Source organism: Lissotriton helveticus, chromosome 9 (assembly GCF_964261635.1).
Source record: "Lissotriton helveticus chromosome 9, aLisHel1.1, whole genome shotgun sequence".
Taxonomy (NCBI): Eukaryota; Metazoa; Chordata; class Amphibia; order Caudata; family Salamandridae; genus Lissotriton; species Lissotriton helveticus.
The window spans coordinates 731,971,509-731,999,022 of record NC_136070.1 but is presented as its reverse complement, the minus strand read 5'-3'; the positions used below and the strand labels follow the sequence as shown (position 1 = coordinate 731,999,022).

Below are 27,514 nucleotides of genomic sequence, written 5' to 3'. Positions count from 1 at the left end.
GCCTTGAATAACACACTCGCCACCATCTCAGAAGGGTGTGCAGCAAAATAAAACATCCAAGAATTTAAGGATCCATGCACCACAGGAGGTACTTTGTGATAGAAACATAGCGAGGGGGCATGAAACGTTACATTACGAAAGTTACAGAAGAACATTCTCGCAATCTTTCACGCGTCAATACACTTACAAGCACAAAACCCGCAATCATTGACAAAACACATCCAAACACAAAGGCAGACTTATGGCATTTTGTTTGCATGAATTTTCTTGTAATTTAGGATGTAAATCATGGACGTCACGTATTTGGCTTGCTTATGAACAAATTAGTTTAGTTAAATATTCAGCAAGTACGGTTTTCGCTGGGTCGAATAAGCACGCACACACTCTGGTGGCTGGTACTTACTTTGACACCTTTGTAGGCAGCAACTCTCTTAAGCAAGCGAACTGCAAGTCACCGTGGCAGTTCAGGTTTCCCGCCCGCCTCCTTAGTCCAGGGGCCGGCTGTCCTAAAGTCTGCTGCTCCAATCAGTGATGGGTTTTCCTCGGCGGCCACTGCAACTGCCGGTCACGGACGATTACGTGAAGCTGAGCCTTGGATGAATAATTTAATTCACTGTGGGACTCATGCGATAGCGGCCCGGGCAGTGGTGCAGGAGCTAAGGCTGCTTCCTCCCAAATCAAACTCCTGCCTTCTCAAGCAGGACGTGACAATCCCCTCCCTTTGGCGCCAGACTAATTAATGTATCGGACTGGCCTGGGTACTACCGCGACGTCAGGCAGTGTGAGCCGCGACGCGGAAATCAAAATGTAACATTGTTGCATTGCGCTGCGAGACTAACAGCAGCATCAACTCTGCTCCAAGACACAAGCCTGCAGCAGGAACAGCACACGCACCCCAGGTAGATCGTGCTGCCACTGCCAGCTGCCACACTTTCACTGAATGATATCGTTTAGGCAGTGCTTAGGGAACCTACGCAAATGCGTGACAATGCTTTTCAGTGCGGTGATGCGGATCACCACACTGAAATGCGTTAGCGTCACGGCAGATGCGTGATACTTGGCAGGACTGTGTTTCCCTCGATTGCCTTAGTTCGTTTTCTTTGTTTCCTGCTTGACTCTTTCGCTTATCTCGTCACATTTCTGTGCAGGCAGAGACCAAGATCAAATGTCAAGACGCTTTTTGAGGGCGCCTGTTCATGCCCCAACCCCCTCCCACTTGCTGCTGGTTTTCTCCCCTTGGTATCAAAGTAACAAACATGAGACTGCTCCATACTTAAACAGTTTTGATCACAGTTCTTTTTAGTGAATTAAATCCTTCTTTAAAGTGCTGTTTGCTCTGCCCTGTAAAACGTTTTGTATTTAACATCGCAACAAGAGTCAAGTGCGGCAATTTGTGTATTCAATTGTTTTTGGAAGGATATGTGTTTTGCTTTCAATAGAACTGAAGCATAAGCCTATAACACTCTAAATAAGTACTTCTCAATACAGTGCTATAATGTGCCTAGCAGTGTCAAAGATTCCACGCTAAAGAACAGTAGATGTTGTAGCACTCAGGCTAATGTGCTGCATGTCTAAATACTTATATGGTCCCAAAGGTGAGACCTATTGGCTACGACAGTGTTTGTCTTGGCTCTTAGTTGATGGATCGGTACAACACTTTCCATGAGGGAGCCAGGTCGATGCACTTTTTCTTTAGAAAAAAAAGGTTTTGTGCAGATTAATCAAGTGACACAAAAGCTATCAAGAAAACAAAAAAGGCTCTTCCTCTAGAAACCCTGACCTAACTATAACTACACTGCTAACTATACATATTTTGAAGTTAACCAGAGAGCTTTGTCACTGGGACTGGAGCCTCTGCCATGCAGAATACTCACAAATCTTGGGGTAAGTATGTCTATACCACTATTGGATTACAGTAATTTATTTGAAGATTATTTTCAGGTTTTGCAGCACATGCATTATTCTAGAGAGGCTTCTCTCTTAATTTAGCTAGTGACACACACAGATCATTTTTTGTTTTTCTGCTGTTCTCCCTATCACTCCATACTTTCTATTTTCCGTCTGGTTCTTTTTTGTTTGCAGCCTCTCCTTTCATCACTTTACTTTTTGTTTGCACACTTTTTCTTCATATGCTAATGTCTGCCATGTCTTTATCTTACATTTTGTTATGACATTTTTTTACTAATGTTTTCAAATTCCTCTGATTTTTCTAGCTCGTTCTTTTTAAATGCATTCTATTTTCGTTTATTTTCCTCCCACTTTTTAAAAATAGTTTTAGCTTCTTCCTTCTTTTGTTTAGATGATGTCTCCCTCAGTGCTCTCTTTTTGGGGATTCAGTAGTATTAAAGTTGGTTTGACTGCCACAAGAACTATTGAAGGCCTATGGCAGTCTTTGGTGGTCAAAACCACCCTAATATAGCTGCCTTCTAGGAAGACATTTGCCCACTTAAAGAGCCATCCCTTCATGAAGCAATGGTTCTGTGAGCCAGTAGTGCATTCTTGGTGGCCTGAAACACTATGTTGTGCTGCAGCATCAAGTTCATCTCTCTTCAACCGGTTGGCAAATGCCTCAAAGGTTCTTTGAGAGTCCAGGTAAGAGGAACCCACTGTGGATCACAGTCGGAGAAAGGTGAAGTCTGAGACGTGAGAGTTGGAGTCTAGGCGTAACTTATTTTCCCTTCTCTTGAAAATTGACAGTTCTAGGAGAAGGATATGATAGAGGTTATTTGAAGCTGGTAAGAGACCCAATAAACGACTAGAGCAGTCAACCTCCTAGCTGTGGAACTGGGTTCAAATATCGGCAGGGATGCTAAACATCCTGTGATTCTGGGCAAATCACTTAATCTCCCTGTGCCTAACAAAAAAATATATATATTAAAAAAGAAAATATGAAGGCGTCCGTCTGTAATACAACTGGTGCTCATGTAGAGCCCTCTGATACCTTTTGGGTCAAGTTCACACTAAATAAAAACTCAGAGGGAAATTCATATCTATATATATATTCACAGAAAAAACCATAGGTTATAGACCATATATAGTTAGGAATTAGCATTTACAAAACCTTGAAAATTCACTGAAAAAACCATAGGTTATAGACCATATATAGTTAGGAATTAGCATTTAGAAAACCTTATTTTACTCACACAAAACCATTGAAATTCCATATATAGTTAGTTGCACTAACTATATATCGCGCACCCGCAATCCACTGCTGATGATGTCACATATTACATCATTCATGACATGGTCAGTGACATCACTGATAACAACATCCAGTGATTTTTTGTTTCTATAAAGTTTAAATATGTCTTACATATTGAAGAATGAGTGGATGTGTAAGTGTCTGGACGAAGGATTTAGTAGGTGCATGACTGACTGTATGAGTGAGTGATTAAATGTGTCTCACTGACTGCATGGGTTAGTGACTAAACTGTCTTAATTTGTGCATCATTATGTCTGTTGTTCTGTAAACTGCTGCATGTGTTGATCAGTAGCTATATGAGTAACTATATGGGTTATTGATTGATTGCCCAAGTATTTGTATGGGAGACTGAGTGTGTGTGTGGCTAGCTGGGAGGTGTGTGACTCTGTGCAGATCAATCTGTACTTGTATCAATGATTGTATAAGAAGGTAAGTATGTGATAGTATATGTTTGAAAATGTAAGGTGCTCTATGTTTAACTGTATAGACAAGAAAATGGAAGTGTCATTGATTCTCTACAGGACTGACTAGGTGTGTGAGTAACTCCATGGATGAGTGGCAGACTGTGAGTGTCTGTATAGGTGTATGAGTGCATATGATAGTGTTGTAAAGATGAGTGATTGTATGTATGAATGATTGTATGGGTGAATGAGTGAAGGTGTGTGTAGACGTAGCAATCAGTGAGTGCGTATGTAGTAACTAGTATTGGTGTGTCAATGGTTTCAAAAATTATACTCTCTTTTTAACACTGGGTGAAACAGACGTTATATTAAAATGTGAGGAGATGCATTGTATTGTCACATGAATGATATCATCAGTGATGTGGTCATTGATGTCATTTGAGATGTCATCAGTGATGTCATCAGTGATGTCACTGACCATGTCATGAATGATGTAATATGTGTCATCATCAGCAGTGGATTGCGGGTGCGCGATATATAGTTAGTGCAACTAACTATATATGGAATTTCAATGGTTTTGTGTGAGTAAAATAAGGTTTTCTAAATGCTAATTCCTAACTATATATGGTCTATAACCTATGGTTTTTTCAGTGAATTTTCAAGGTTTTGTAAATGCTAATTCCTAACTATATATGGTCTATAACCTATGGTTTTTTCTGTGAATTTCATTGGTTTTTTTAACAGCTAATATCTGTAGCTGTAAAATGTATTCTTCTTTAAATCCAAAAATATACTTTATATGTTTATGAATAATTTTTTTTAAAAATATTTTTTTTTCTTCGTTCCCGCTTCGCAAATCGGGAAGCTTCCCGTTAGCTGACCTTGATGCCGCGAAATAGACCGCGAGCCGGTAAACGTTTCTTTACCGCAAGTGCCGCGTTAGAAAACAACATCGTGACGCCTCCCGTCCGCATGACGTTTCACGTTGTCGCGTGATACGTCATATGACGTGCTACGTTAGCGAACTGGTACGCGAAGCGAGTCGCAAAGCGCAGGTTTCTGGAAGCAAACCGGGAGGCCCTGCAAAGCGCTTAACGTAAACACAGCAAGTCATGTGACTTGGTAATAACACTTTTCATTGGTTCATTTCACTTTTGGTTTCCTAATGATGTAAGACTAGGTCATATAATCTAAAATGAACACTTTTGATTGGTTGAGAACTCTTGTTTTTCCCAAATGATGAAAATCCCTCCTTCTTTCCTCACTCTGACTTTCATCATTGTGAGAGAAAGACCCTTTGTGATCACTGAGCAATGGCTTCTTTAGTAGCTTCAGCTGGTGCTTCCCCACCACCTCCACCACATCCAAGGAAGAGTGGACCACCTGCTCAAGTTATAATTCAACAAGAAGAAGAAGAAGAGGAACAGGACGACGAGCACGAAGAGAGGCAGTTTTTGCCTGAGCAGCCCAGGACGTCTCACCGGAAAGAAAACTTCATTTGGCAATTTTTTAAAATTCCCAAAGGTCAGAAAAAAGTAAATGCAAGATACGTAACTTGCCTTATATGTCAAGATAGACTGTCCAGAGGAACCGAGAAAAAATACAGTTTCGGAAACTACACAATGCATCGCCATATGATTAGGTGGCATCCTAACAACTACAGTGCTGCACAGTTTCGGAACGACCTAGATAATCTCCCTATTATGGCCAGAAGATCTGTTGTACCGGAAGTAACGGGACCAGAGGGCAGGGAGATGGTGCCAAATATACAAATGAAATTTGGTGAAGTAAAACACACCTGCGTATTTTGCGATGGATTCATTTCCTACGGAGAAAAAAGCATCACTCTGATCAACAGAGCTATTGACTATCATATGCAAGTTTGTACGAAACGCCCAAAATAATAAATACTTCTTTTTTTGTTTTGTTGCTCCTGTTGAGCCCTTTACAATGAATCGTTTTCATTGCCCCCTCCAAGAAAAACCCAAAAAAATATAAAACTTCAGAAAAATTCAAAAAAAGTAAAAAAATGTTCCGAAAAATAATAAAAAAAATATAAAACAACAAAAACAATAAAAAAAAAGTTCTTTTCAGAACTACCTCCCCGTTATTAAAAAATTGGTACAATATTTGGAACTGTGCCAACCTCTATTTCTCTTAGTTCGCTTCCCAGTTCGCTCGCCGGTACGCGAACTAGAAGCGAACCAAAAACAGTAAGTATAAGGGAAGGAAACAGACACTTATGTTAAAAGAAAGACAGCTATAGGGGAGTAAACTAGAGATACTATTACCCGTAATCCACTGCTGATGATGTCACATATTACATCATTCATGACATGCTCAGTGACATCATCAGCAGAGGATTGCGGGTTTTTTGGCAACGTGCCTTATCCACGGTTTAATAACGCTGCCTTTTGCTTTATATAAGTTTTCAAATTGTATGAAATATATACCAATAGGTCGTTATGAACCTTTAGGTAGTGCTTTTCTTCATGAGGTCTGGTCGCTTCCATACACATACAGATGTTTCAAAGATGATCAAGAAGTTTATCTGAATGGAGAGGAATGCACTGAGACGCCAGATCATTCACTAATGTGTAGGCACATACAGTTACACGGTTCATGCAACAAACACCGACCAAATATGGCTTGCGTGTTGCAAGGCACGCCAGTTCCTGCTATCATCCCCACGTTCAAGTTGTTGGAAAATGGTAGTTATTTGATGCTCAATAATGAAGATTGTTCTGAGTTAATTGAAAAGGGTCTGCACCTCTGTACGGGTGTTCGCTATGTGAAGCACGAAAGTTTCACGGGCCGAACTCAAGGCCACCTCTCTCTGAGACAAAAGAGCTCTTATTCTTGCCATGCCGTTGAAATCTGTCCCAAGGTTGGTATTTGTGGCCAGATTGAAAACTCCCTATGTTCATGTGTGGGAGGAAATAGAACATTTCTGCAGCAAATAACCCGTTCACTTACTGTTACGATAAAAGGAATACTTTTAATTCAGATTTGCCTTTCAATTTCAGCAAGATGGTTCCGACTATCTTTAACGCATCCTCCACAAAGACCCTGGCGCACTTTTTTAAAGTTGTTACCAGTGGTCTCGTGACTTCATTTGAGAAAATCTTTGGAGTCATCCCTGCTTCCTTTCATTCTATTTTCTCCACTCTGGTTCGTGGATTGGCATTTTTACTTGCATTACCAGCGGACGCTCTTGTGCTTTTTTACATTTTTAAATATGGATGTCCCTCCTATGCAACCTCCCACCCTGCAGCTGCTGACACTGTTCCGCAATCGCATGCTAGAATATTATGGCACAATGCCGTTGGCGATATTAAGCACGGCATATGGATTATCTTTTCGATTCTCCTACTTCACCTGTGTCCAGCCTGTATTTCACTGCCTGACCTGTGATTTCGATTGGGCCATTGATTTGTGTCTCTGCGGACCGGTTTCTCCTGACGTCGACTTTAATCAGCTGATGACTCCTATCATTACTCACGAGTTGGTTTGTCCTGGCGAAAGGATTATGGCTGTGGCATTGATGCATGGACTACTTGGTCCCTGGAATTTACTGGCGGCAGCACAGTCTTTCTTGGAACAGAGCTTTCTTGAAAACCCACCGAGCTGTCCTCTGATGGTGATAGAGGATCCGGTGCTGGGAGAGCACGTATGTTCTTTTCCGCTTTTAAATTGGATGGCTGAACTGTTTTCGGATGAAGACGGTGACTTCCTATTGGAGGCTGTTGCAGCTTATTTTGCATACACAGTTATGTCATAGACCTTTTTCATGTTTGATATGCTGAGTACTAGCATTTCATTGACAATTCATTGACTTATTTGTCAAGTTTTTATTATTTACCTTGCCTATTGGCTTAAGACTCGATAAAGTACTTGGCTGTTTTATTTTTCTTTAGCATTAAATTTTCCTAGTTTTTAATGCTTTACCTTGCGGACCGTCCACATATAAACTTGCAATCTGCTCTCATGAGATGGCACTTCTATTATCTTATTCAGTTTGTTTCCGGATCATGGGGAGGTGTCATCTAGGTCCTGTATATCTTTACACCGTGTTAAGTTAGCATGGGCTCATTACCGGTTTAAACGCCATTTTTCCTTTTTTGCAACTTCTGCACACGACACTTAGTTGTTGCTTTAGCTTTCCACCTAGTAGTTCATCGTGGTTTACATGAGAATAATATGTTATTGCTCTACTATCTGCTTTGCTTGTTAAACTATATCTGTACAGCGAGTGCTAAAGTTTCAAGAACAACACGATACAGAATTGTTATGAGGTCTGATCTCCACGACTTCATACTCATAACATAAGTGCAACTTCTGCCAATTCTGGGCATGAGGCGGGTTTTATATTGCTTTGCCGAACACACATACACAACAGTTGATGCGGTTCACATGAAGAGAGAGCTGGTGTATGCTGATGTGATTCCTTCAAATCTAAGACACTAAAGTATGGGCACGCCCTAAACCAACACAAAGAGACCTTCTTAGCAAATAATATAATATGTGTATTAGGGAGGGTGAGATATAAGCAGCCGCGGGCCGTGGAGGGAGTTACGGTGAGGCAGGGAGGCGGGGAGGGGGAGAAGCAGGGTGGAGCCCTCTCTACCTTGCCCCTCCCCCTCACCGCCTCCCTGCCCCACCGTAACTCCCTCCACGGCCCGCGGCTGCTTATAAGTGTTGTTAACTCTTATTCATTTACAGCATGTTAACATACTGTCACCATTCGCTTTTTATGTACTAGTAACTATGCTGGTAATTTTGCTACTGATAATATGTGTACTTGTATTCTCCACCCTGCTTCTCCCCCTCCCCGCCTCCCTGCCTCACCGTAACTCCCTCCACGGCCCGCGGCTGCTTATAAGTGTTGCTAACTCTTATTCATTTACAGCATGTTAACATACTATCACCATTCGCTTTTTATGTACTAGTAACTATGCTGGTAATTTTGCTACTGATAATATGTGTACTTCTATTATCTAAGATACTACGCCTGAGAAGACGGCATTAGTAAATAAACATTTCAAATACACGTGTTCTTCTTAACTCCATGTTCTGGTTTCTAAGAAATATATAACGACCGACTGTTCATGAGTTCCACGTATCCTGAGGTACTATAAGTTCATATTCTGGATTGTCTAAACATTGAGAGTTTGTTATATCCAATGTGACACTGTACCTAGCTTGCTAAGGAGTTTTTGATTACTAACGTGAGTTTTGGGACACCCTAATTCGCCGAGGTTCCAATCCTCTGTCCACAGTTCTGTGTGAGAACAGAAACCCTGCGACAGGGGCACCCCCGACCCTTGCTGGAGCTTCATCACACTTGCGATACAACTCCAGCAATGCGCCACCTTTACGGCACAGATACATCACGCATCTGTGCTGTTTTTGCCCCATGATGCGCCGCATTGTAAATGCAGCACACCATAGGTGACGGAACAGCGGCACAGAATGACTAACACATCCCTGGTGATGCGCCAGTCATCATAAATGTATCCCTATGCTTCTTATCTTGTTAGAGATGAACCACCATATGTATCATCAAAGTTTTTTGCATTTCCTAAATAGCGAACTTTAAGGAATAAATAGCGATTCTTTACCATTCCTAGTTTGCGATGAGCTATTTGCTAATTACAAATTACCCATTCATTTCCTTCATTTCCATAGGGCGGTTGGACTCACTTTTAGCTCGAACGGCTGAATGGATTTCCACGAAACTTGGCAAAATTGTAGGGACTGGTAGCCCGATGTGCCTTTGCTATGTCTCAAGATATATGCTCCAGTGGTTTTTACGAAAATTAACTTTGAAAAATATATATTGGGCTACATTGGCCTATATATATGTTGGAGCCCAAATGTAGCCCAATGTAGCCCAATGTAGCCCAATGTAGCCCAAAGATGGCCGCCAGACACACAAAAAAACAAATGTAGCCCAAATATCAGCCAGATGTAGCCCAACTATAGCCCAGTGACAGAATGACCAATCAGCTTCGCAAACCTCCGTTACGCGAAGCGGAGCGCTGTTACAGATATATATCTTTTTTTGAACGTTAATTTCTCAAAATCCACTGGAGCACATATATTGAGACCTAGCAAAGGCACATCGGGCTACCAGTCCCTAATATTTTGCCAAGTTTCGTGCAAATCCATTCAGCCGTTCGATTATTATTATTATTTTTTTTTTTTGCCCCGCGGGGCCCTTTTAAAACCTCCACATCAAACCTAGGGGGTCAGCGAGGATCTACTATGCCCCCTTATAGTTATTTCCCCCTTTGTTTTGACCTCCTCTTGTCTCTCGATCCTACCGAGAGACAAGATGGCGGCCGCTACGGACTTTTTGGAATGTTGACAGACGCCGGAGAACCAATCAGCTTCGCTTCACAAAGCTCCGTTGCGCGTAAAGTACGCGTCCTGGGACGCTGCCAGGTCCGCTGTTACAGATATATATCTTTTTTTAAACGTTAATTTCTCAAAATCCACTGGAGCACATATATTGAGACCTACAAAAGGCACATCGGGCTACCAGTCCCTACAATTTTGCCAAGTTTCGTGCAAATCCATTCAGCCGTTCGGGCTAAAAGTGAGGCCAACCGCCCTATGGAAAACTCAATGTTAAAAACACGTTTTGGGACCCCCCTTTTTTCTCGGCCCCCCCTTGACGAACCCCCCCCAAATTTTCAAGGGCTGCTCAGAAACAAAATGTGCCATTTTCCTGAAAATTTCAGCCAATTCCGTCCACAAACGCCAAAGTTATTAGACGTAGAATTTTCAAAAATCCCATAGAGAAAAAATCCTAACTATATATACCTACTGGCGACCGCCAGTAGGTAATATATATATATATATATATATATATATATATATATATATATATATATATATATATATACACGCGCACAAAGGTTACAGGGACGTTATAGTTAGGCTCAGATTTCACACACAAAAACCATAGAAATTCGTCAGCATTACCTGAGCAAACTAAAGCTTACGTCTCCGAAATGTGCTGATTATGACCTCATATATTGCATCAGTCATGCCTAAGGGTTTTTTAATTCGATTTCTATAATGTCTCTGTAACCTTTGTTTTTTTCAGTGAATATCTACTCTAAAAAAAAGGTTATATCCTAAATTTAATGTCCGTGTTACCTTTTATTTTGTGATTTTTGAAGGTGGTTTTATTTTTTTCCCTAACTACCCTTAATGGTGGGTGTGTGAGCGGTTGTATAGGTCAGGGAGTTGGTTGGTTAATGAGTAGGTTTTGAGTGTTTTGTGGGGGTGTGAGTGGCTGTATGGGTTGGTGAGTGGGTGTGCAAGTGGCTATATGGGAGTGTGAGTGGTTTTGTGGGTGTGTTAGTGGCCGAATGTTTTTTGAGTGCCTTTATGGCTCTGTAAGTGGGTGGGTGAGTGGCTGTAGGGGTGTGTGAGTGGGGTGTGAGTGGCTGTGTGGGTTGGTGAGTGGGTGTCAAGTGGCTGTATGGGAGTGTGAGTGGTTTTGTGGGTGTGTGAGTGGTTTTGTGGGTGTGTTAGTGGCCGAATGTTTTTTGAGTGCCTTTATGGCTCTGTAAGTGGGTGGGTGAGTGGCTGTAGGGGTGTGTGAGTGGGGTGTGAGTGGCTGTGTGGGTCTGTGAGTGTGCGTTAGAGTAGCTAAATGGGTGTGTGAGTGGGTGTCTGAGTGTCAGTGTGGATGTTTGAGTGACTGGACCAGAACGTAACCTCACCTGCCCCTTTATCGAACAAATCCCACAGTTTTCAAAAAATGTCTACCCTACTGGAGTACTTTCTACTGGTTAATTAGTAAGTGCTAACTTGTTGGGTAAATGTCTAATGCATATTCTACTCTCTGTGTAATGGACCAGGAGGAAATTACTTCAGTGACTTTCTGTGCGTTTAATTTCGGCAGTGTGATTGTTCCTTGTGTGTCTTCCTCCTAGTAATCTGTGATAACATGAATTCTCCTATAGAGAATATGACGAGACTACAAGGAGGTGAATCTCCACAAAACAAGGGTACTTCCTCTTAACTATATAGAGTAAGTGCTTCTTTGTTTCTAATGTATTTGTATTTTGTATTGTATTTATAGAGCGCATCAATCATCCCAAAGGACATCACCGCGCTAGGACGAAACTTAGTGGAATCCAGTTTGGTTTTAAAGAATCAGTATCTGGGAAACAAGGTGGGTTTCAGTTTTTTCCTGAACAGCAGATGGTCGTCTGTCAGGCAAAGATCAAGTGGTAGATTGTTCCAGAGGACCGCAGCTGCTTTAGAGAAGGATCGATCACCCATCCTAACCTTTGTTGTGCGTTTGACTGACGCGAGGGCCAGATGACATGATCTCAAATTTCTTGGAGGGACATGAAATTGTAGCTTATCTCGCAAGATGTGTGGTCCACTTTTATGCAAGGTTTTGTGCGCAAAGCATAGGAGCTTGAAACTAGCTCTCTGTAGTTCCTTCAGGCATGAGATGCTGAGCTGTATTTTTTTTTTTTTATAGATTAGTTTAGCTGCAGCGTTTTGGACTGCCTGTAGTCTAGCAAAGTGATAGTCGGCGATGCCAACGTAAAGGGCATTGCCGTAGTCCAGTCTGCTCCGGAGCAGAGCCTGGGTTACTGATTGTCTGCAGTTAGAGGGGATCCTGGGAAAAAGTTATCTGAGCAATTTCATTGTGGGGAAAGCTTTTCCACATAGAGTGTGTACTTGGTCCTGCATGGAAAGGGTGTCACAAAGACAATGCCCATGTTTTTTGCTGCTCTCTTAGGTTTTGAGGCGGTACCTAGTGCCTGGGGCCACCACTTATCCCAAATCATCTGGGTGCCTCCGAAAAGCAGGATTTCGGACTTCCCGGCATTTAGTTTTAAACAGTGTTGGGACATCCAGCTTGAAAGTTCAGTGGGGCAGTTTATTAGGTTATCCTTGGTCTCGGTATTGGTCAGTTTATTTAGCAGAGGAATCACCAATTGAGTATCGTCAGCGTAGGAGCAGATTTCAAAACTCCATTTCCTGCTAATGTCAGCCAAAGATGAGACATATGCATTAAAAAGGGTAGGACTGAAGGTAGCTCCTTGCAGGACTCATTATTTAATATTCTTTGAGGAGGAAGTGCAAGATCCCATTTGGATTGTTTGGGTTACGTCTTTAAGAAAAGAGGTGAATCATGATAGGGCTTTATAGCAGATCCCTTTTTTTTGTAGTATTTGAAGTAGTTTAGTGTGTGACACAGTATCGAAAGCCGCAGTAAGGTCCAATAGGCTCAATGCTACGGCTCTACCTTGATCAGCTTGCGATCTAATACTGTCAGATACCACTAGTATGGTGGCCTTGGGACTGTTATTTGCCCTTAAACCTGTCTGTGAGGGATCAAATAGGTTATTAGTCTCAAAGAAAGTGGTGAGTTGTTTATTGACTAGCAGCTCCAAAACTTTGGAGAGATATGGTAGTTGGGAAAGTGGGTGATAATTTGCCGGATCGTAAATTCCAAGTCCTGCTTTCTTTAGGAGGGGAAAGACTGCTGTTTTCTTCCATATGTTTGTAAAACAGGCTTGCTCCTAAGATTGATTGAAGAGTTTGTTGATGAGGGGACATAGGACCGGCACTAGTCTGGAAAAAATAAAATGTTGGCAAGGGTCAAGTGGAGATTCTGCCTTAACTTCAGCCATAGCTTTGGCCACCTGTTCCTCTGAAAAAGGAATCAGAGTATCAATATGGATTCTTGCAGTGGGGTGAGGGGCCAGATTTTCCCAATCAATATTGTCTTTTTCCTGGGCATTATCAAAGGATGCGTACATTTTTGTCACTTTTTCAGTGAACAAAATTGTTAATTAGCTCACAGTTTCGCTGTCGTGGGAGTCCTAGTTTGTGATAGACTGGAAGGTTTACAAAGTTCACAAATAACTTTGTATAGTTCCTTGGAGGAGCTGCGGTTGTCTTCAACCCTTTTTTTATAGTAGTTTGTTTTGGCTTGTTTTAACGCGCGGTTGTAGTTTTTCAATTAAGCTAAATGATTTAGTCTATCAATGCTATCTTTTGAGAGTCTCCATTTGTGCTCCAAAGTTTGGCATTTTCATGTATTTGTTTTTAGTTCAGGTGCTGGTTCAGGTTTCTGATCGGGAATTCGAAGCCGGTTTACTATTGAGTTTGGGAGCGCATTTTTCTAGCAACTTCTTGACCTCTTTCTATAGTTGGGCAGCTGATGTGGAGGCAGAACTAGAGAGGGGTGCAACAGAGTCACAGTGGATAAAGTGAGTAGCAAAGGGTTCTTGGGTGATTAGGTTCCATGCTCTTTTCTTTATTTGATATGTTGTTTCAGCCTTGGATGATTTATTTGGTAGGACTGAAGAAAAAGGGATTAGGAAGTGATCTGTCCAATGAAGTGGTTTGATCACGTGAAGGTTAATGGTCATTATATTGGAGAACACTAGGTCCAGGGTGTGGACAGCCTCGTGGGTTGGTACCAGGATCCTCTGTGTTATTTGCATTATGGCCATGTCGTTTTCCAGGTGTTTAACGCCTGGATTGGCTGCATTTTCATAGTGAAGATAAAAATTGCCTCTAACTAAAAACTGGCTCTGTTTCAGACAGAGGGGGAAAAGTTTTGTAAGTCAGTGCTTAGTCCAGAATGGTGGCCAGTAGGGTTGTAAATAACTGCCCCACCCATTAGTATGTAATTACCCTTTGAAACTGAGAAAGCTAGGATCTCATGTGACCCCACTTGGATAGTTGTGGAAGGAATGCAGGAGAGATGCTCTTTGAAGAGAATTGCTATACCACCGCCTCTCTTGCCCTTTCTATCCGGTTTTAGTATTTTATAACCGGGTGGACGGGCAGAGACAGTGTCAGGGGTATTATTGTAATCAAGCCAGGTTTCAGTGACAAAGGCAAGGTCTGGGTTTAGGTCATCTAGTGTACCCCAAATCTTAGTGCTATGTCTAGGAAGGGATCTGGCATTAAGGTAGATGCAATTTAGGGTTGAGGTGCAATGCTGATTATTTGTACTTATCCCTGTGGTGTAAGTGTCTAGACATCCCCATTTACAGTCGAGGCAGGTGAAAGGGCCTTCCTACTCCTCCGGAGAAGCTTTTTTGCAGCACATATTTGTCTTATTTTAGAAGCATATCTTGTGAGTAAGCAAGTGGAGAAGGTGGCAAGGGCAGAGTTTCTGGCCCCTGGCCCCGGTCGGGCGCAGACGGGCTTGCTTTAGGCGCACCTTCGCGCCTAAGGCAATTGTTTGGTGGAGATGTCCTCATATTCATCTTATCAAGACGGGGGTTGCAAGGCCCATCCCAGGCTGTTTTTGGCTCCGGGGACAACCACCTCCCCAGGGCGGGCCCTGCAAAACTAAAGGAGGGGGCTGTGCCCCCACCCCCGTTCCTGGAACCATTATTAGCCCTGGGGATAGCCACAACGTTTTGTTTGGGACTCGGCTGTGTCCAAATCCCAAAATGTCTGCCAACACTCTGGTTGAAGTGTTAGCAGCCAGTCAGGTCTCAGCATGAGATATGTTGGATGCGCAGAGGGTCCACGCCTCTAGATATATACATTTGTTTTTCCTTTAATATCTCAAAAACTACTGAATGGATTTACACCAAATCACAAAAAAGCACTCTTTCTGGACCAAGATCTAGCTTTCTGCCTAATGTGGTATAATTCCATTCAGCAGTTCAGACTGTTGCCGTGCCTAAAATCTCGATGGGAATTAAAATGGGGAAAATGCTTTTTTTGATCCCCACCCCCCTTTGCTCGACTCCTGCTTCACCGATAACTCCGAAACTTTCCATGCACAGCTAGAAAAAGAAGGTCACAATTTTTGGAAACATTTGTAAAGGTTCGTCCGACAGCGCCAAAGTTATAATCAAGTCAAAAAACGCTTTTCCTATGGAAACTAGGTCCCAACTATAACTACCTACTGACGAATATATATATTTGGAAAATTACTGAACTCTATATGCATCGGCGTGTGTAGTTTGTGCTGTTTATTTCCCCTGCCTCATTTTCTTTGCATGTTATAGTTCAGGTACTCTATTTTCAAGGTCTCCTGATACCAAGGTTAGCGGAGTGCGAGGTTAAGACTGGTGGATCATTGACCCATTTTTTGGGTAGAGGACCATCGCACTGCGTAGCAGTGGGCTTAGCCCGAAGATTTAATGTTTCTTAGAGGGGGCTTGCAACACGCCCCTTTTCTCCATTGGCTGGCCTAGTAAATGCTGGCCAGCCATTGGAGGAGAGGGGCGTCACTCGGTCCAAGCCCCGTCTTTTTCGGATTCGGGGGCGTTTTTTTTAAGCTTCTTTCTATTTACTTTCTCTCCTCTTCCCATTGGCTGGAATTGTACCTTCCAGCCAATGGGAAGAGGAGAGAACGTGAACACGCCCTCAATCTGAAAAATTACCGGGCTTTCTCCGAGGCATTTCTGCCTCGCCTCGGAGATAGAAGATGGTTGGTGTTGTGGCGTGGCCCTGCTTCTTGCCTATCTTCTCGTTGAGAGCTAATTTTAGTGCATCCGTAACGAATTGTGGCATTGTTTAGTACGAGATGCGTCTAGAAATAAAAATAACTCGCTAAATGCGCATTATGCCGCTGGAGCTGCGATCCCTTTCTGAGGGATTCCCCGGCGTGGAGATCCCCCTGTGTGGGGGTTTCGAGCCGGCGCCTACCCCGCTTTATTGGAGTTAAACATCCCTAGCGGGTGCCCACCCCGCCAGGGACCTTGTGCCCGTGTTGTTTATATACCGAGCGGGTGCCCACCCCGCCTCGGTAGTTATTGAAAACGGGAGCCTACCCCGTATTGCCACCACAACGAAGAATTCACCGCCGCATAAAGGAACTGCCGCGTCGGAGCGGCAAACAGGAAGTCAGGCAAATCTCCGAGACAGCGTGGGCGGGGCCGCAAGCGGAAGCAGGAAGTGGACGGGAGCCCACCCCGCACTCCTGCACGGCCAGAAAAAAGTTGGTGTTGGCACCCGGGGCCCCAGAGAGCGAGGAAGAGCCCCGTGGTGCAGAGAGTGGACCTGAGAAGTGCTGCCGCGGCTGGCGGGGCTCCCGTGAGGAGAGGAGAGAACCGTGTCCTGCAGCCGTCGTGTAGGTGCAAGGAAGAGCGGAGACATCGCAGCAGCCCAGCCCGGTGAGTAAAGATAGGCTGGGGGGCTGCGGGAGTGTGGAGGGGTCCGGAAAGGAAGATCCCTGCCTGTGTGTGTGCCCGAGGGAGGCACGGTTGTTTGTAGAGCCTGTCGAGGCTCCTGGGGGCATTTCCCTGTTTCGAGTCCCCCGAGCGGGACTCCACCGATTAAGGCCACATTTGCTTCGAGTCCACAAGGGACTCCGACGGGCCACATTTCTGTAGAGCCTGCGAGGCTCAAATGGGTCTATATTGATTACGAGCCCTGAGGCTCCTTGGGGCATTCCTTTGAGTTCGAGTCCCCTGAGAGGGACTCCACCCATTATGGGGCATTTAGGGTGGTAGAGCGGCCCCGGCTGACAGCGGGCCACTCCCCCCACACCGGGCACACAAGCCTAGAGCCCACGAGGCTCAAAGCCTGCATGCTATCTCTAGAACCACTTTCCCCAAAGCTACCTCTTTCCCTTCCCACGGTCCCTCACCTTTCCTTCGGAAGAAGGACATGGCTGCCCTGGATCGGGCTCCCTACTTCTACCATGGGTGACTCTTCCTTCTTCCGCCTGTCTTCAGATCTGGTGAGTCAGGGAACAGTGGAGGGTGGTAGTTTTTTAGTTTTCTATTACGTGCTCCTTTGTACTCCCTTATAAAGGCACTTTTGCCTATTTTTCCTTTCCATACTGCACTCCCATCTCTGCTCATTCTCATAGCTCTTAAATGTTCCTGTTCCCCTCTTCCTCTCTTCCTCTAAGCCAGGGCCGCAGCTACCAATGGTACAGCAGGGGCAGTGGCACCGGGGCCCAGGGACCCACTGAACCTTGCCATATTTAATTCATCAGCCAGTGTTCGGGGGGCACATTTCTTTGCTTGCTCTAGGGCCCATGGTATGTTTGCTACTCCACTGCTCCAGGTCACGTTGCTTGTGCTTGCTCCCCTGCCCCCCCTCGTTGCTCGTGCTTGCTCCCCTGCCCCCCCTTGTTGCTTGTGCTTGCTGTCCTGCTCCCTCGTTGCTTGTGCTTGCTGTCCTGCCCCCTCGTTGCTTGTGCTTGCTGCCCTGCCCCCTCGTTTCTCGTGCTTGCTGTCCTGCCCCCCTCGTTGCTCGTGGTTGCTGTCCTGCCCCCCTCGTTGCTTGTGCTTGCTGTCCTGCCCCCCTCGTTGCTTGTGCTTTCTGTCCTGCCCCCCCTCGTTCCTTGTGCTTGCTGTCCTGCCCCCCTCGTTCCTTGTGCTTGCTGTCCTGCCCCCTCGTTGCTTGTGCTTGCTGTCCTGCCCCCCTTGTTGCTTGTGCTTGCTGCCCTGCCCCCCCTCGTTGCTTGTGCTTGCTGTCCTGCCCCCTCGTTGCTCGTGCTTGCTGTCCTGCCCCCTCGTTGCTCATGCTTGCTCCCCTGCCCCCTCGTTCATTGTGCTTGCTCCCCTGCCCCCTCGTTCATTGTGCTTGCTCTCCTGCCCCCTGTGTGTGGGTGCTAATGCAATAGGTCTCGCATATGCAAAAGATTAAGCTATTGGCAATGTAAATGACTGCCATTTATTTATGATTTAAAAAAACAAAAACAAAAAAAAATGTCATGAGCAATGCCAATAGCTCTACCTTTAATAATGCCGAGACCATTGCATTGTAAATGCTTGTTTTTCATGGCGACACAAAGATGTAAATATATTCTGGAACGTCTACATTTGTCATCATACTCGATTGCAGACAAAGAGCACAAACTACAATAGCCGTCTTACCTCCTAAGTGTTGCATCTGAGCAGCGTATGTGTCCCGTCCACACTGCATCATAAACAACTTTACTGCCATGAGTGCTATGTCTTGACTCCGGAGATGCCATCTGATGGATGGGGGCTGTAACTCTTAGGCATATATATGAGTTTATATGTTCGTCAGCAGAGGTCAGGGTTTATGTTTCAGAATTGTTTTACTCACCACTTTCACCAAGGGACCTATATCAATAGGAGGTGTGTTTTGAGGTATTAAATCAGTATGTTGTACTAGAGATTAATCCTCCCTCTCATTGAACAACGTCGCATCAATGAAATTATCAAGACGTTCTCGTAATCACTTAAGTAAAGTGTAACCACAGGCATACCAGCCTGCATCATACAACTCAATATACCTCTTCCTAGCACTAGACTTGTGGTGTAACTGGTTCTGGTCTTTCAGGGAACCAAGGGACTGACTGATGTGCTCCAGCAATCTTCACTTGCAGAAACTGAACAGAGAGATACCTGTACCCCCTCCGGTCTATAAAGTTGGTAAACTCCAGATCCAAAGATCTTGTGCAACCTACAGGTCTCCGGTTTGAACAGAAAATAAAAGTGGTCTTCAAGATTCTCAGTGTTATTGTTCAAACTTGAATAATCCACGTTTCGTTACAGATTAATGTACCCCGGCTCTCCCAACATTTAATGCTTAAATATTAATTCCCTTTAAGCAAGAATCCTGAAACGCTTTCAGACACTCTAATCACAGGAAACACAGATATTCAAATTATTCTGGAGCATTTTTAGATTTCTTAAACTTTGTCATTATCTACGTTTTAAATTCAACACATTGTGTACAGGAACTGGTCACTTTCCAAGGTGATGTGTTCAAGTACTAAACAATATATGCCGACGTGTTCCGTCACATCTGTGACTTTGTCAAGGCTCTAAGGACAATGGTCAAGAGACATATATATAAGTTCCAGGTCTCCTAAAGCTGTATGGTTTATTATTTACCTTTGTTAATGAAATAAGTATTTTGGAAAGAAAAATATGCTCAAAATGGGAAGAAGGTGGTCCAAAGTAGTAAGAGGAGGATTGCAGGCATTTTAAAATAAAACCTGTTGCCTAGTGTCACATAGCGTAGCACATTCCAAATTGTACATATCCTCTTTCTTCTCTTCATTTTCTCATCCTGCTTCTTTATAGTGTACATTCTCTGTAATATGTTATGACCGAATGTTTCATTGGGTGGGTAGAAACATCAAATGTAGTACAAACCTCCCAATCACACCACAACTACATGCATACTACAGGCTTATGTTGCAATTCTGCTTTTAATTTGCATAGAATTCTCTGGATGTGACCAGTTACACGGATGAACGTGCTGAGAATTCTGACAGCAGTAATAATAATAGCATAGAAAGTTATATAAACAATGAAAACCCTCCACACAGGTTACAAAATAACAGCCATTGGAGTTACTGTCCGCTGGTACCAAGCTACCAAAATCAGGCATTTGACAGACAGAATGGGGAGAATAAATACAATATAAATCACAAAATTATACAGTCCGATCATACATGGGAAATTGGGATATGGGTCGGGGATTTTGTCAAGTTAACATATTTCATAAACTGTTTCCAGCACTGTGACAAGGAAAGTTTCGAATAAGCAGGATACACAAAGGCTGACAGTTGAGTTGATGGCACAAAGGCTCAAAATGGGCGGGTATTGCCCAGGCTCAGGGGCATTCATGGGTGGCGCAAAGGCTGATGATGAGTTAGCGTAGAGCAGCGGTTTCCAACCTGTGGTCCGCGGATCCCCACGGGTCCGCGACACAGTCCAGGGGGTCCGCAAGCAACAGTTTTAAAAGCACCGCAACTTTCCTTGTATATTCAGCAGTTTTTGGGCAACAATAAAAGTGTAAAGATAACTCTGGTGATTAATGTACCTGCTGGAGATAGATGGAAGTTTTCTCTAGTGGCAGTTTTGATTCATCTGAGGTAGCGCAAATGGTTAATACACCTGCTACAAAGAACCTGTACCATGCTTAGCAAAGAACAGTATTTTATGTGCATAGCTCGATGGGTTACTGGTTTTGTCTTGTCACAGAGTTTCTTTTGTGACTGTGCAGTTCATAAGTTACAATTGTAATCTAGCACAGTGAGCTATGAAGCGCCATCAAAGAACTGCATGCAAACTGCATGGTACAAGTTAGAAAGTAATTTTTTTCCCCAGTCTTTCATTATCCTGATTATGCTACAAAAGGTTTGTTTGGGTAGAAATACATTCCTATTATTAAAGTCAACGCTAATGTGAATGTCAACGTTATGCTGTGAATCCTGAGTTTGTGCTTCTCCCGACCAAGCACTCTTAAAAAATTCCTACCAGCATGGATGAGATGTGAATCCTACACCTTGTAGTCCCCGTTGCTTTATGTAACATTTTCTATACATTGATTTACTCGCGTATGATTCTTTGTCTCTGTATGTGTGTGATTTAAAGTGCTCCTACACCCTACACTAGTATTAAAGGTGCTATAAAACAATTAAAATACATGTGACAGGTGCTTTGGGGAGATGAGAGGCAATGTTGGATGGTGATAGTGAGGGAATTGTTGAAAAGCCCCACCAAAGATTGTTGTATCCTGGTGAACATTAAGGTCATCATTTACTATGCTTTAAAATCTAACACCATTAAATATACCATGACAAATGTGTTGTCGAATGCACCATTTCCCCCAAATGTTCTTGGGGAGAAATGCCCTGAACCCCTATTTGTACTGATCAGGGTCGCTTGCTACACTCGCTATGCACTGTATGGGGACTGGTCTGACAACATTTGTAGGGGCTGCTTTGGGTTTTCAGTCCAGTCCTGGCAGGAGCAGGAGCCTCATACCATGAAATAAAACCAAACTTTGAAGTTAGTCGCTGAGATGCAGCAGCAACCTTCCCATTGAAATGTTTTGATTTTTGCATATTTTTTCAATATAAAATAATAATATCTTTAGTAATTTGAGTATTTGTTTGGGGTGTACTTGTTTGTGTATTTTGTGTGAATTATTGTTTGAAATTCAAATTGTACAAATTGCTTGAGGGTCCCTGACTTCAGTGACGAATCAGTGAGGGTCCTCAGGAGTCAAAAGGTTGAGAACCACTGGCGTAGAGGATCAGCGGTGAGCAGGTAGCACACAGGTCAGAGTTGGGCAGGTAAGACACTGGCTCCGGTGGGCGAGTAGAACACAGGTTGAGGGTTAGAAGATAGGTGTCCGACACAATGAAGGACTGGCAGCATGCAGGCTCAAAGTTGAGAAGATAGTACATTCGAAGGCTCAGAAGTGGGTAGGTAACAGTGTGGTTAGATAGTTCCTGAGCAGTACAACGAGATAACACATAATCCTCCCAAGTCAGAAGAAAGCCGGCATGTATTATCCCTTAAATACCAGCTTGAAATATGTTTTATAAATCCATTAGTTGTGTACAAAGCATTAGATTGTCAGTTTCTGAAAATATTATATTTCTAATATATTATATTATATATTATATAAGTCTCACACAAAACACTTTGCCTGTTTTATCGTTTCTGTTACTTAGGTTTAGTTGATACGGTCTGAGGGATAGATCTGTGTCTTTTGATATTTTGTGTCGCTGTCTTGAAAAGGCTCAAGGGCTCACAAAGCCTGAGGGAGCCATCCCTGCTGAACATCACAATAATGCACATCTAATTCATGGTCTCAAGGAAGTTATTTATTCGTACAATTGACTGAGTTTCAATTTGTATACATACATTCTTTTCACTCACACTCAATCTTCTATCACCCACTACTTCTTTTGCCAACTAATTTCCTTAAATATTCTTTTTATTTTCTTTATTTTCCCTTCGCATTTCTCACCTCATTCTTTTCTCTTAGTAGGTCTTGCTTGCATCTCCTTGTTTCCCTTGCTCACATAAGGAGGCTTCCCTTCTGCCCTCGTATGCATTGCAGTTCAGTCTGCAGCGTGAAAGAGATAAATAATTAAGCAAAATAGTGTATACATTCACCAGTGTTACTGAGTCCACTAATTAGAAGATATTTTTAATGTGAAAGCTTTACAATTAACAGTTGCAACATTTACTTGGGAACGTAGGGCCACATGTATCAAGATTTGGAATAGTGATAACCAAATTGTGATTTTCAACGAATCGCAATTAGGTAATCAGTATTCCAAATGTATGAAGCTCCAAGAATTTCATTTAGCGATTCATATGGGCTCACAAATCGACCGACCTCATTAATATTAATGAGGTAGGATGCAATTTGCGACCTCACTAGGTATCGTTAAAATCACAGGGATGGTGGCCTGCTGGGTTCAGCAGACCACCATGTCCGTGATTGCTTGTTAATAAAGCAAGCATTTTTTTTATTGCAGGCTATTTTTCTCAAAGGAAAATGGGTTGCATTTAAAAACAAAATTCAGTCCATGGGACTACTGCTTGTTATTAAAAAACGTTTATGCCACCATTCCTTCCCAAAGGGGAAGGGGTCCCTTGTGGGCCCCTTCACATTTGCGAATGGGTTGTTTGGCAATGGCATTCACAGTCAGGAAACATTAATACATACCACTGCGAGTCGCTATTTGGAAGGGACATCCTGAACACCCCCCTTCCAAATACCGAAAAGCCAACCCATTTTGTGATTTTGTAACAGGTTACTGAATTGCAAAATAGGGTTTGATACATGTAAATAGCCTGTTTTGCGTTTGCGAACGGGCCAATTCTATGAATCGGCCCATTTGTTAAGGCAAAATGGGTTGATGCATGTGGCTCATAGAGTTTTGATGGCTGCGGAAGTTGAGTAATTCACACTATAAAGCAAGATGTAGATAAAGTGAAAAAGTGTCCGTCCAGCTTTTACAGGCATTTTCATTGTGTGCAGGCACACAAATACAACCGTGTGGTGAACTTTGCTCCAACCTCTGCATAGGAATTTGGACCATAAGAAGTAAACAAAGGCTGTTCCCACTCACTGGGCAGCAGCTCTTAAGGCTGTTTGTACAGTGCATGACCAGCAAGAACCTTCATTTGCCCGGCTGAGCTCTCTAGTTTTCACCTCTATTCATCTCCATCCATCCATCCTTCCATCATAGAGGCCTGGTGCTTGCTCGCACATGGTGCTGTCCCTCCCAGGTCTCACCGCTAAACCTCCATAAGTGCCCAGCAATCAACTGTAGGCAGCCAGCTGCCGGGCAGTGGGGTTTAGAAGCAGTCACTGAAAAGCGACAGTGCCTTCTTCTGGTATGGAGTTAATATTAACTAGACAAGCCGAGAATAGACTTGGGTAGCTTATTAATACAATGTACTCCACATTCCCAGATATCCACATTCTCACAATTGTTTTTTCCCCCGTGTTTGGCCAAGGCTGACCCCAAATGTAGGCAATAACACCATAGGCATTTCTATATGTAGGGGCCAATTATAGAAATTGTGACTACCTTCTGGGCGCTATTTATTCACTAATTGCACCAGCTCAAATAGCCAGTGATACCAATAAAATACCCATCTGATGAAAGCTCTATTTTACCCAATGAAAAAAGTTATCTAAACTCAGTCTTACAAATCAAACTATTGGTCAAAAACTGCAACTTATCCCAATAGTCACTCTAAAAACATGATTGCTTAGGGTAGGTAGAAGAAAGAAAATGATAAATGTTCAATTATTCACTATACTATGTACTTGTGCAGTCTTTGATCAAGTATGTTTACAAGTATGTCTTAAGCATTGTGTGTCCTATAACTCACTTTCTCTTGTTCTTTAATAAAAGATCTTTTTTCCTAGATTATTGATGGGCCCGTAAGAACTGTGTAATCAGGATGGAACTCAATGGAAAGAAAAAGCTCCATGCTTTGTCCCTGGCTGAAAAGATTCAGGTCTTGCAGATGCTGGATGAGTCAAAGATGTCCCAGTCAGAGGTGGCTCGAAGATTCGGGGTTTCCCAACCACAAGTCTCCAGGATCTGCAAGAACAAGGAAAGGCTGCTTGCAGATTGGGGCAGCGGGACTGCCAACCATGAGCGGAAGCGCAAGCGCGAGTCCAAGTATAGTAGCATTGACGAAGCTCTCCTCTGCTGGTTCCACATTGCCAGGACTAAGATGTTTGTTGTCACCGGTCCAATGCTGCTCCAGAAAGCCAAGGAGCTGGCAGACATCATGGGCCAGGACTTCATTCCTAGCATTGGGTGGCTGGTGCGCTGGAAACGCAGGAACAATGTTTGCTTTGGCCAGCGTTACACCTCCAGAACTAACCACATCACCCACCCAATCTGTGAGGACAGTGGTGCAACCACGCTGCCACAGATCTTAAAATATTACACGCCAGAAAACATATTCAGTTGTAAAGAAATATGTTTGTTCCATAAGATGGTGTCTGTTGAGGCAAATAATTCATCGAAAGAAGACAAGGAAGGGATCTGTGTGCTCTTATGTATTAACAGTCGTGGTAGTGAGAAACGGAAGCCAGTGGTGGTTGGGAGATATGTGCCCAGGGGCTGCTTCTTTGGTGCGAACAATGACCGATTACCAGCAGTATACCGAAGCAGTTGCAATGGCTGGATGAACTTTGATCTCTTTTTGGAGTGGCTGGTGGACTTTGATCGGGAGATGGGAAAACAAGTTCGAAATGTTGCTTTAATTGTAGGCCATGGCCTTGTCCGGCCTGATACCGAGATGGCCAACGTGAAGCTGGTGTTCCTTCCTCGACACGATCGGGCAGTGTCCCCACTGCACTCGGAGATCATTCGGAATTTCAAATCCCATTACAAGGGGCGACTCCTGGGAAAAATATCCTCCATCAGGACTGAGACAGACAGATCTCCAGTCTCAATTGCCAACAGCTTGACAATGCTAGATACCATCCATATGATTGCAGCAGCCTGGGAGAAAGTGCCCCCTGCTCTTGTCGAGCAGTGCTTTTCAGAAGCTGGCGTCAACCCAGGGAGGCACAAACATGGCCCTTTGTCTAATACGCCCCCACCAAAGGCCATAAGCCACAATGAGTTCAGCCATTTTATTGACCTTGAAGAGGAAATCACTTTCTGCCAACACAAGGGTAACTACATGTATAAGGAGGAAGAGAAGGGCGAAAGGGGCAGCGAGGAGCTTCTTGACAGCCTCCCCACCAAAGCAGACGCACTCAAAGCTCTAGGGACCCTTAGAAGGTGGTTTGAATGTAATGGCTCAACCGAGGACGTATTCCTGAAGTTTTATGACTGCGAAGAAGAAGTTGAGCGTTTGTGCTGCCAGTGAAAATAAATACATTCTAATATTTTCATGCATTGCAGTTTGAAAACACGAAAAGCTGCACTGTTAGTGCACTTTAAGGTTGAAAGAACATGTTCAAGAACAGGGTTCTTTTGTATGTTAATTCGGCGCGGTTAGCAGCGCTTTTCACACTGGTACCGTTTGCCATTACTGAATCTGGTTTCACATATTTCCTCATTTTTCCCAATTGAAATGTATTATGTTTCCAATTTATGGTTTTATTTGTGAAACCTGCCTCTGCTTGCTGGTGGATCAATTTCTTAGCATTCCATCATTAATGTGAAAAATAAGAAGAAACTAAGATGAGATAAATCAAAGTTAGTATATTATACTATTTTTCTTTTTGCATATGTGAGGCTTTCACCAACAGAGGTTCATAGTTGGAAAGATAAAGAAGTGACTTACAAGTAAATAAGTGATTTTAAAGTGGCAAGGTGTTTAAGTGAAGGCAATATATACAGTGTAATTGTATAAAAACAGCATATAAAATGTTTTGATCAATTGACATCCATCCCTAAGAGCTCGAGTCTCAGGTAGCCCTCTGGATCCTGTTATTTGTCATGGGGTGGAGACCTTAGGGTATGGATTGTCAGGACACTTCGATGTCTTGACCCAAGAATGTGCGTGAATGTGATAAAGTTTCTTCGGGTCTTCTTCAGGACAAGATGTGGGCAGCCTATATGAAGGGAAGGATCGACCAATGAGTGGAGTGTGTTTCATACAAGTGTCGTAAGCAACTGATGGTCAGAGACCTACCAGTAGTAGTGTTGTAGGGTACCACTTGTGGTCCTTAAAAAAATTAAAGATGCGAAAAACAGTTTGGTTGGATTCTAGAAGGAAGCAAATAAATAAAGGGTTGGTAAGTGGGGTGGGGGCTTGGAGGACTGTACCTCCGTAGAAATCAATTGACTGGAAACAAGTGTACCTTAAAATTTTGCAGGAGCTGGGATTAATCAGTTTGCTCAGAGAGGAAAATGATCCTGAGTACACCCAAATTAAATCTAAACAAGGTGCATTTAATTCAACAAGTGAATAGGTTTGCACAAGCATGAATAGTCGAGCCTTGGTGGCGGAATGTTGATTGTTTATTTAAGCTTGTTGGACATAGAAACCGCTCTAGTCTTATCACAGGAGAAAGGATAACGGGACTCCATGTGGGTAGTAATCCGCATAGCCGGAAAATCCGGGAGCGCATTAGATTTTAAGGGTCAGAAAAAGGCAGGACAAGCCTCCGATTTATGTACGGCCTAATCTCAGGATAAAGAATAACGGAACCCCATGTGGGTAGTAATCAGCATAGTCGGAAAATCTGGGAGCGCATTTAATTTTAAGGGTCAGAAAAGGCAGGACAAGTCCTCCGATTTATGAACGGCCTATTGAGCAGCAAAACTGTGAGGGAATTATCAAACGTACACGATTGAAAAGCAACAGGCAGCGGGGTGCTAACATGCCTTACCTTCAATCAAGCCTTCCTTAGATTAATCACGTGGCCTGTGCCAGACGCAGCGTAAAGGAATTTAAAGAAGAGCCTGTCCGTGTCAGAGACGTGCACGTCATGAGGTGCACAACTCGGTGCTTCCGCATACGTCTGTCAACGCTTGACAGTGACTGACACGCTGTGACGTGCTAATGCGAAACGCAGTCATGTGCATCCTAGGGCTTGATTGACAGGAGTCAAGCGTCGCGCAATAAGAACAACCACACCAAATATTTGCACTTAGCATAAAAGGTCACTTAATTAGGCCAGGCAACATAAATTAGAAACTTGCTACAAAAAACATTATTGGAAC

The 27,514-nt window shown here is 43.4% G+C and overlaps 1 protein-coding gene across 5 annotated transcripts in view; it reads left to right on the top strand.

Moving 5' to 3' along the window:
• Positions 1–25,730, top strand: part of TIGD3 (tigger transposable element derived 3) — a 41,225-nt gene extending 15,495 nt beyond the window's left edge. For 2 of the 5 annotated variants that reach the window (XM_078660859.1, XM_078660860.1), the window contains exon 2: positions 24,244–25,730. In XM_078660859.1, the coding sequence (XP_078516985.1) occupies positions 24,279–25,709 (1,431 nt within the window). In that variant the 5' untranslated portion in view covers positions 24,244–24,278 and the 3' untranslated portion in view covers positions 25,710–25,730. Of the gene's footprint in view, positions 1–11,704; positions 11,798–24,229 lie in introns of all 5 variants that reach the window. The other 3 variants (XM_078660857.1, XM_078660856.1, XM_078660858.1) reach the window with 3 other exon arrangements.
• The last annotated feature ends 1,784 nt before the right edge of the window (positions 25,731–27,514 follow it).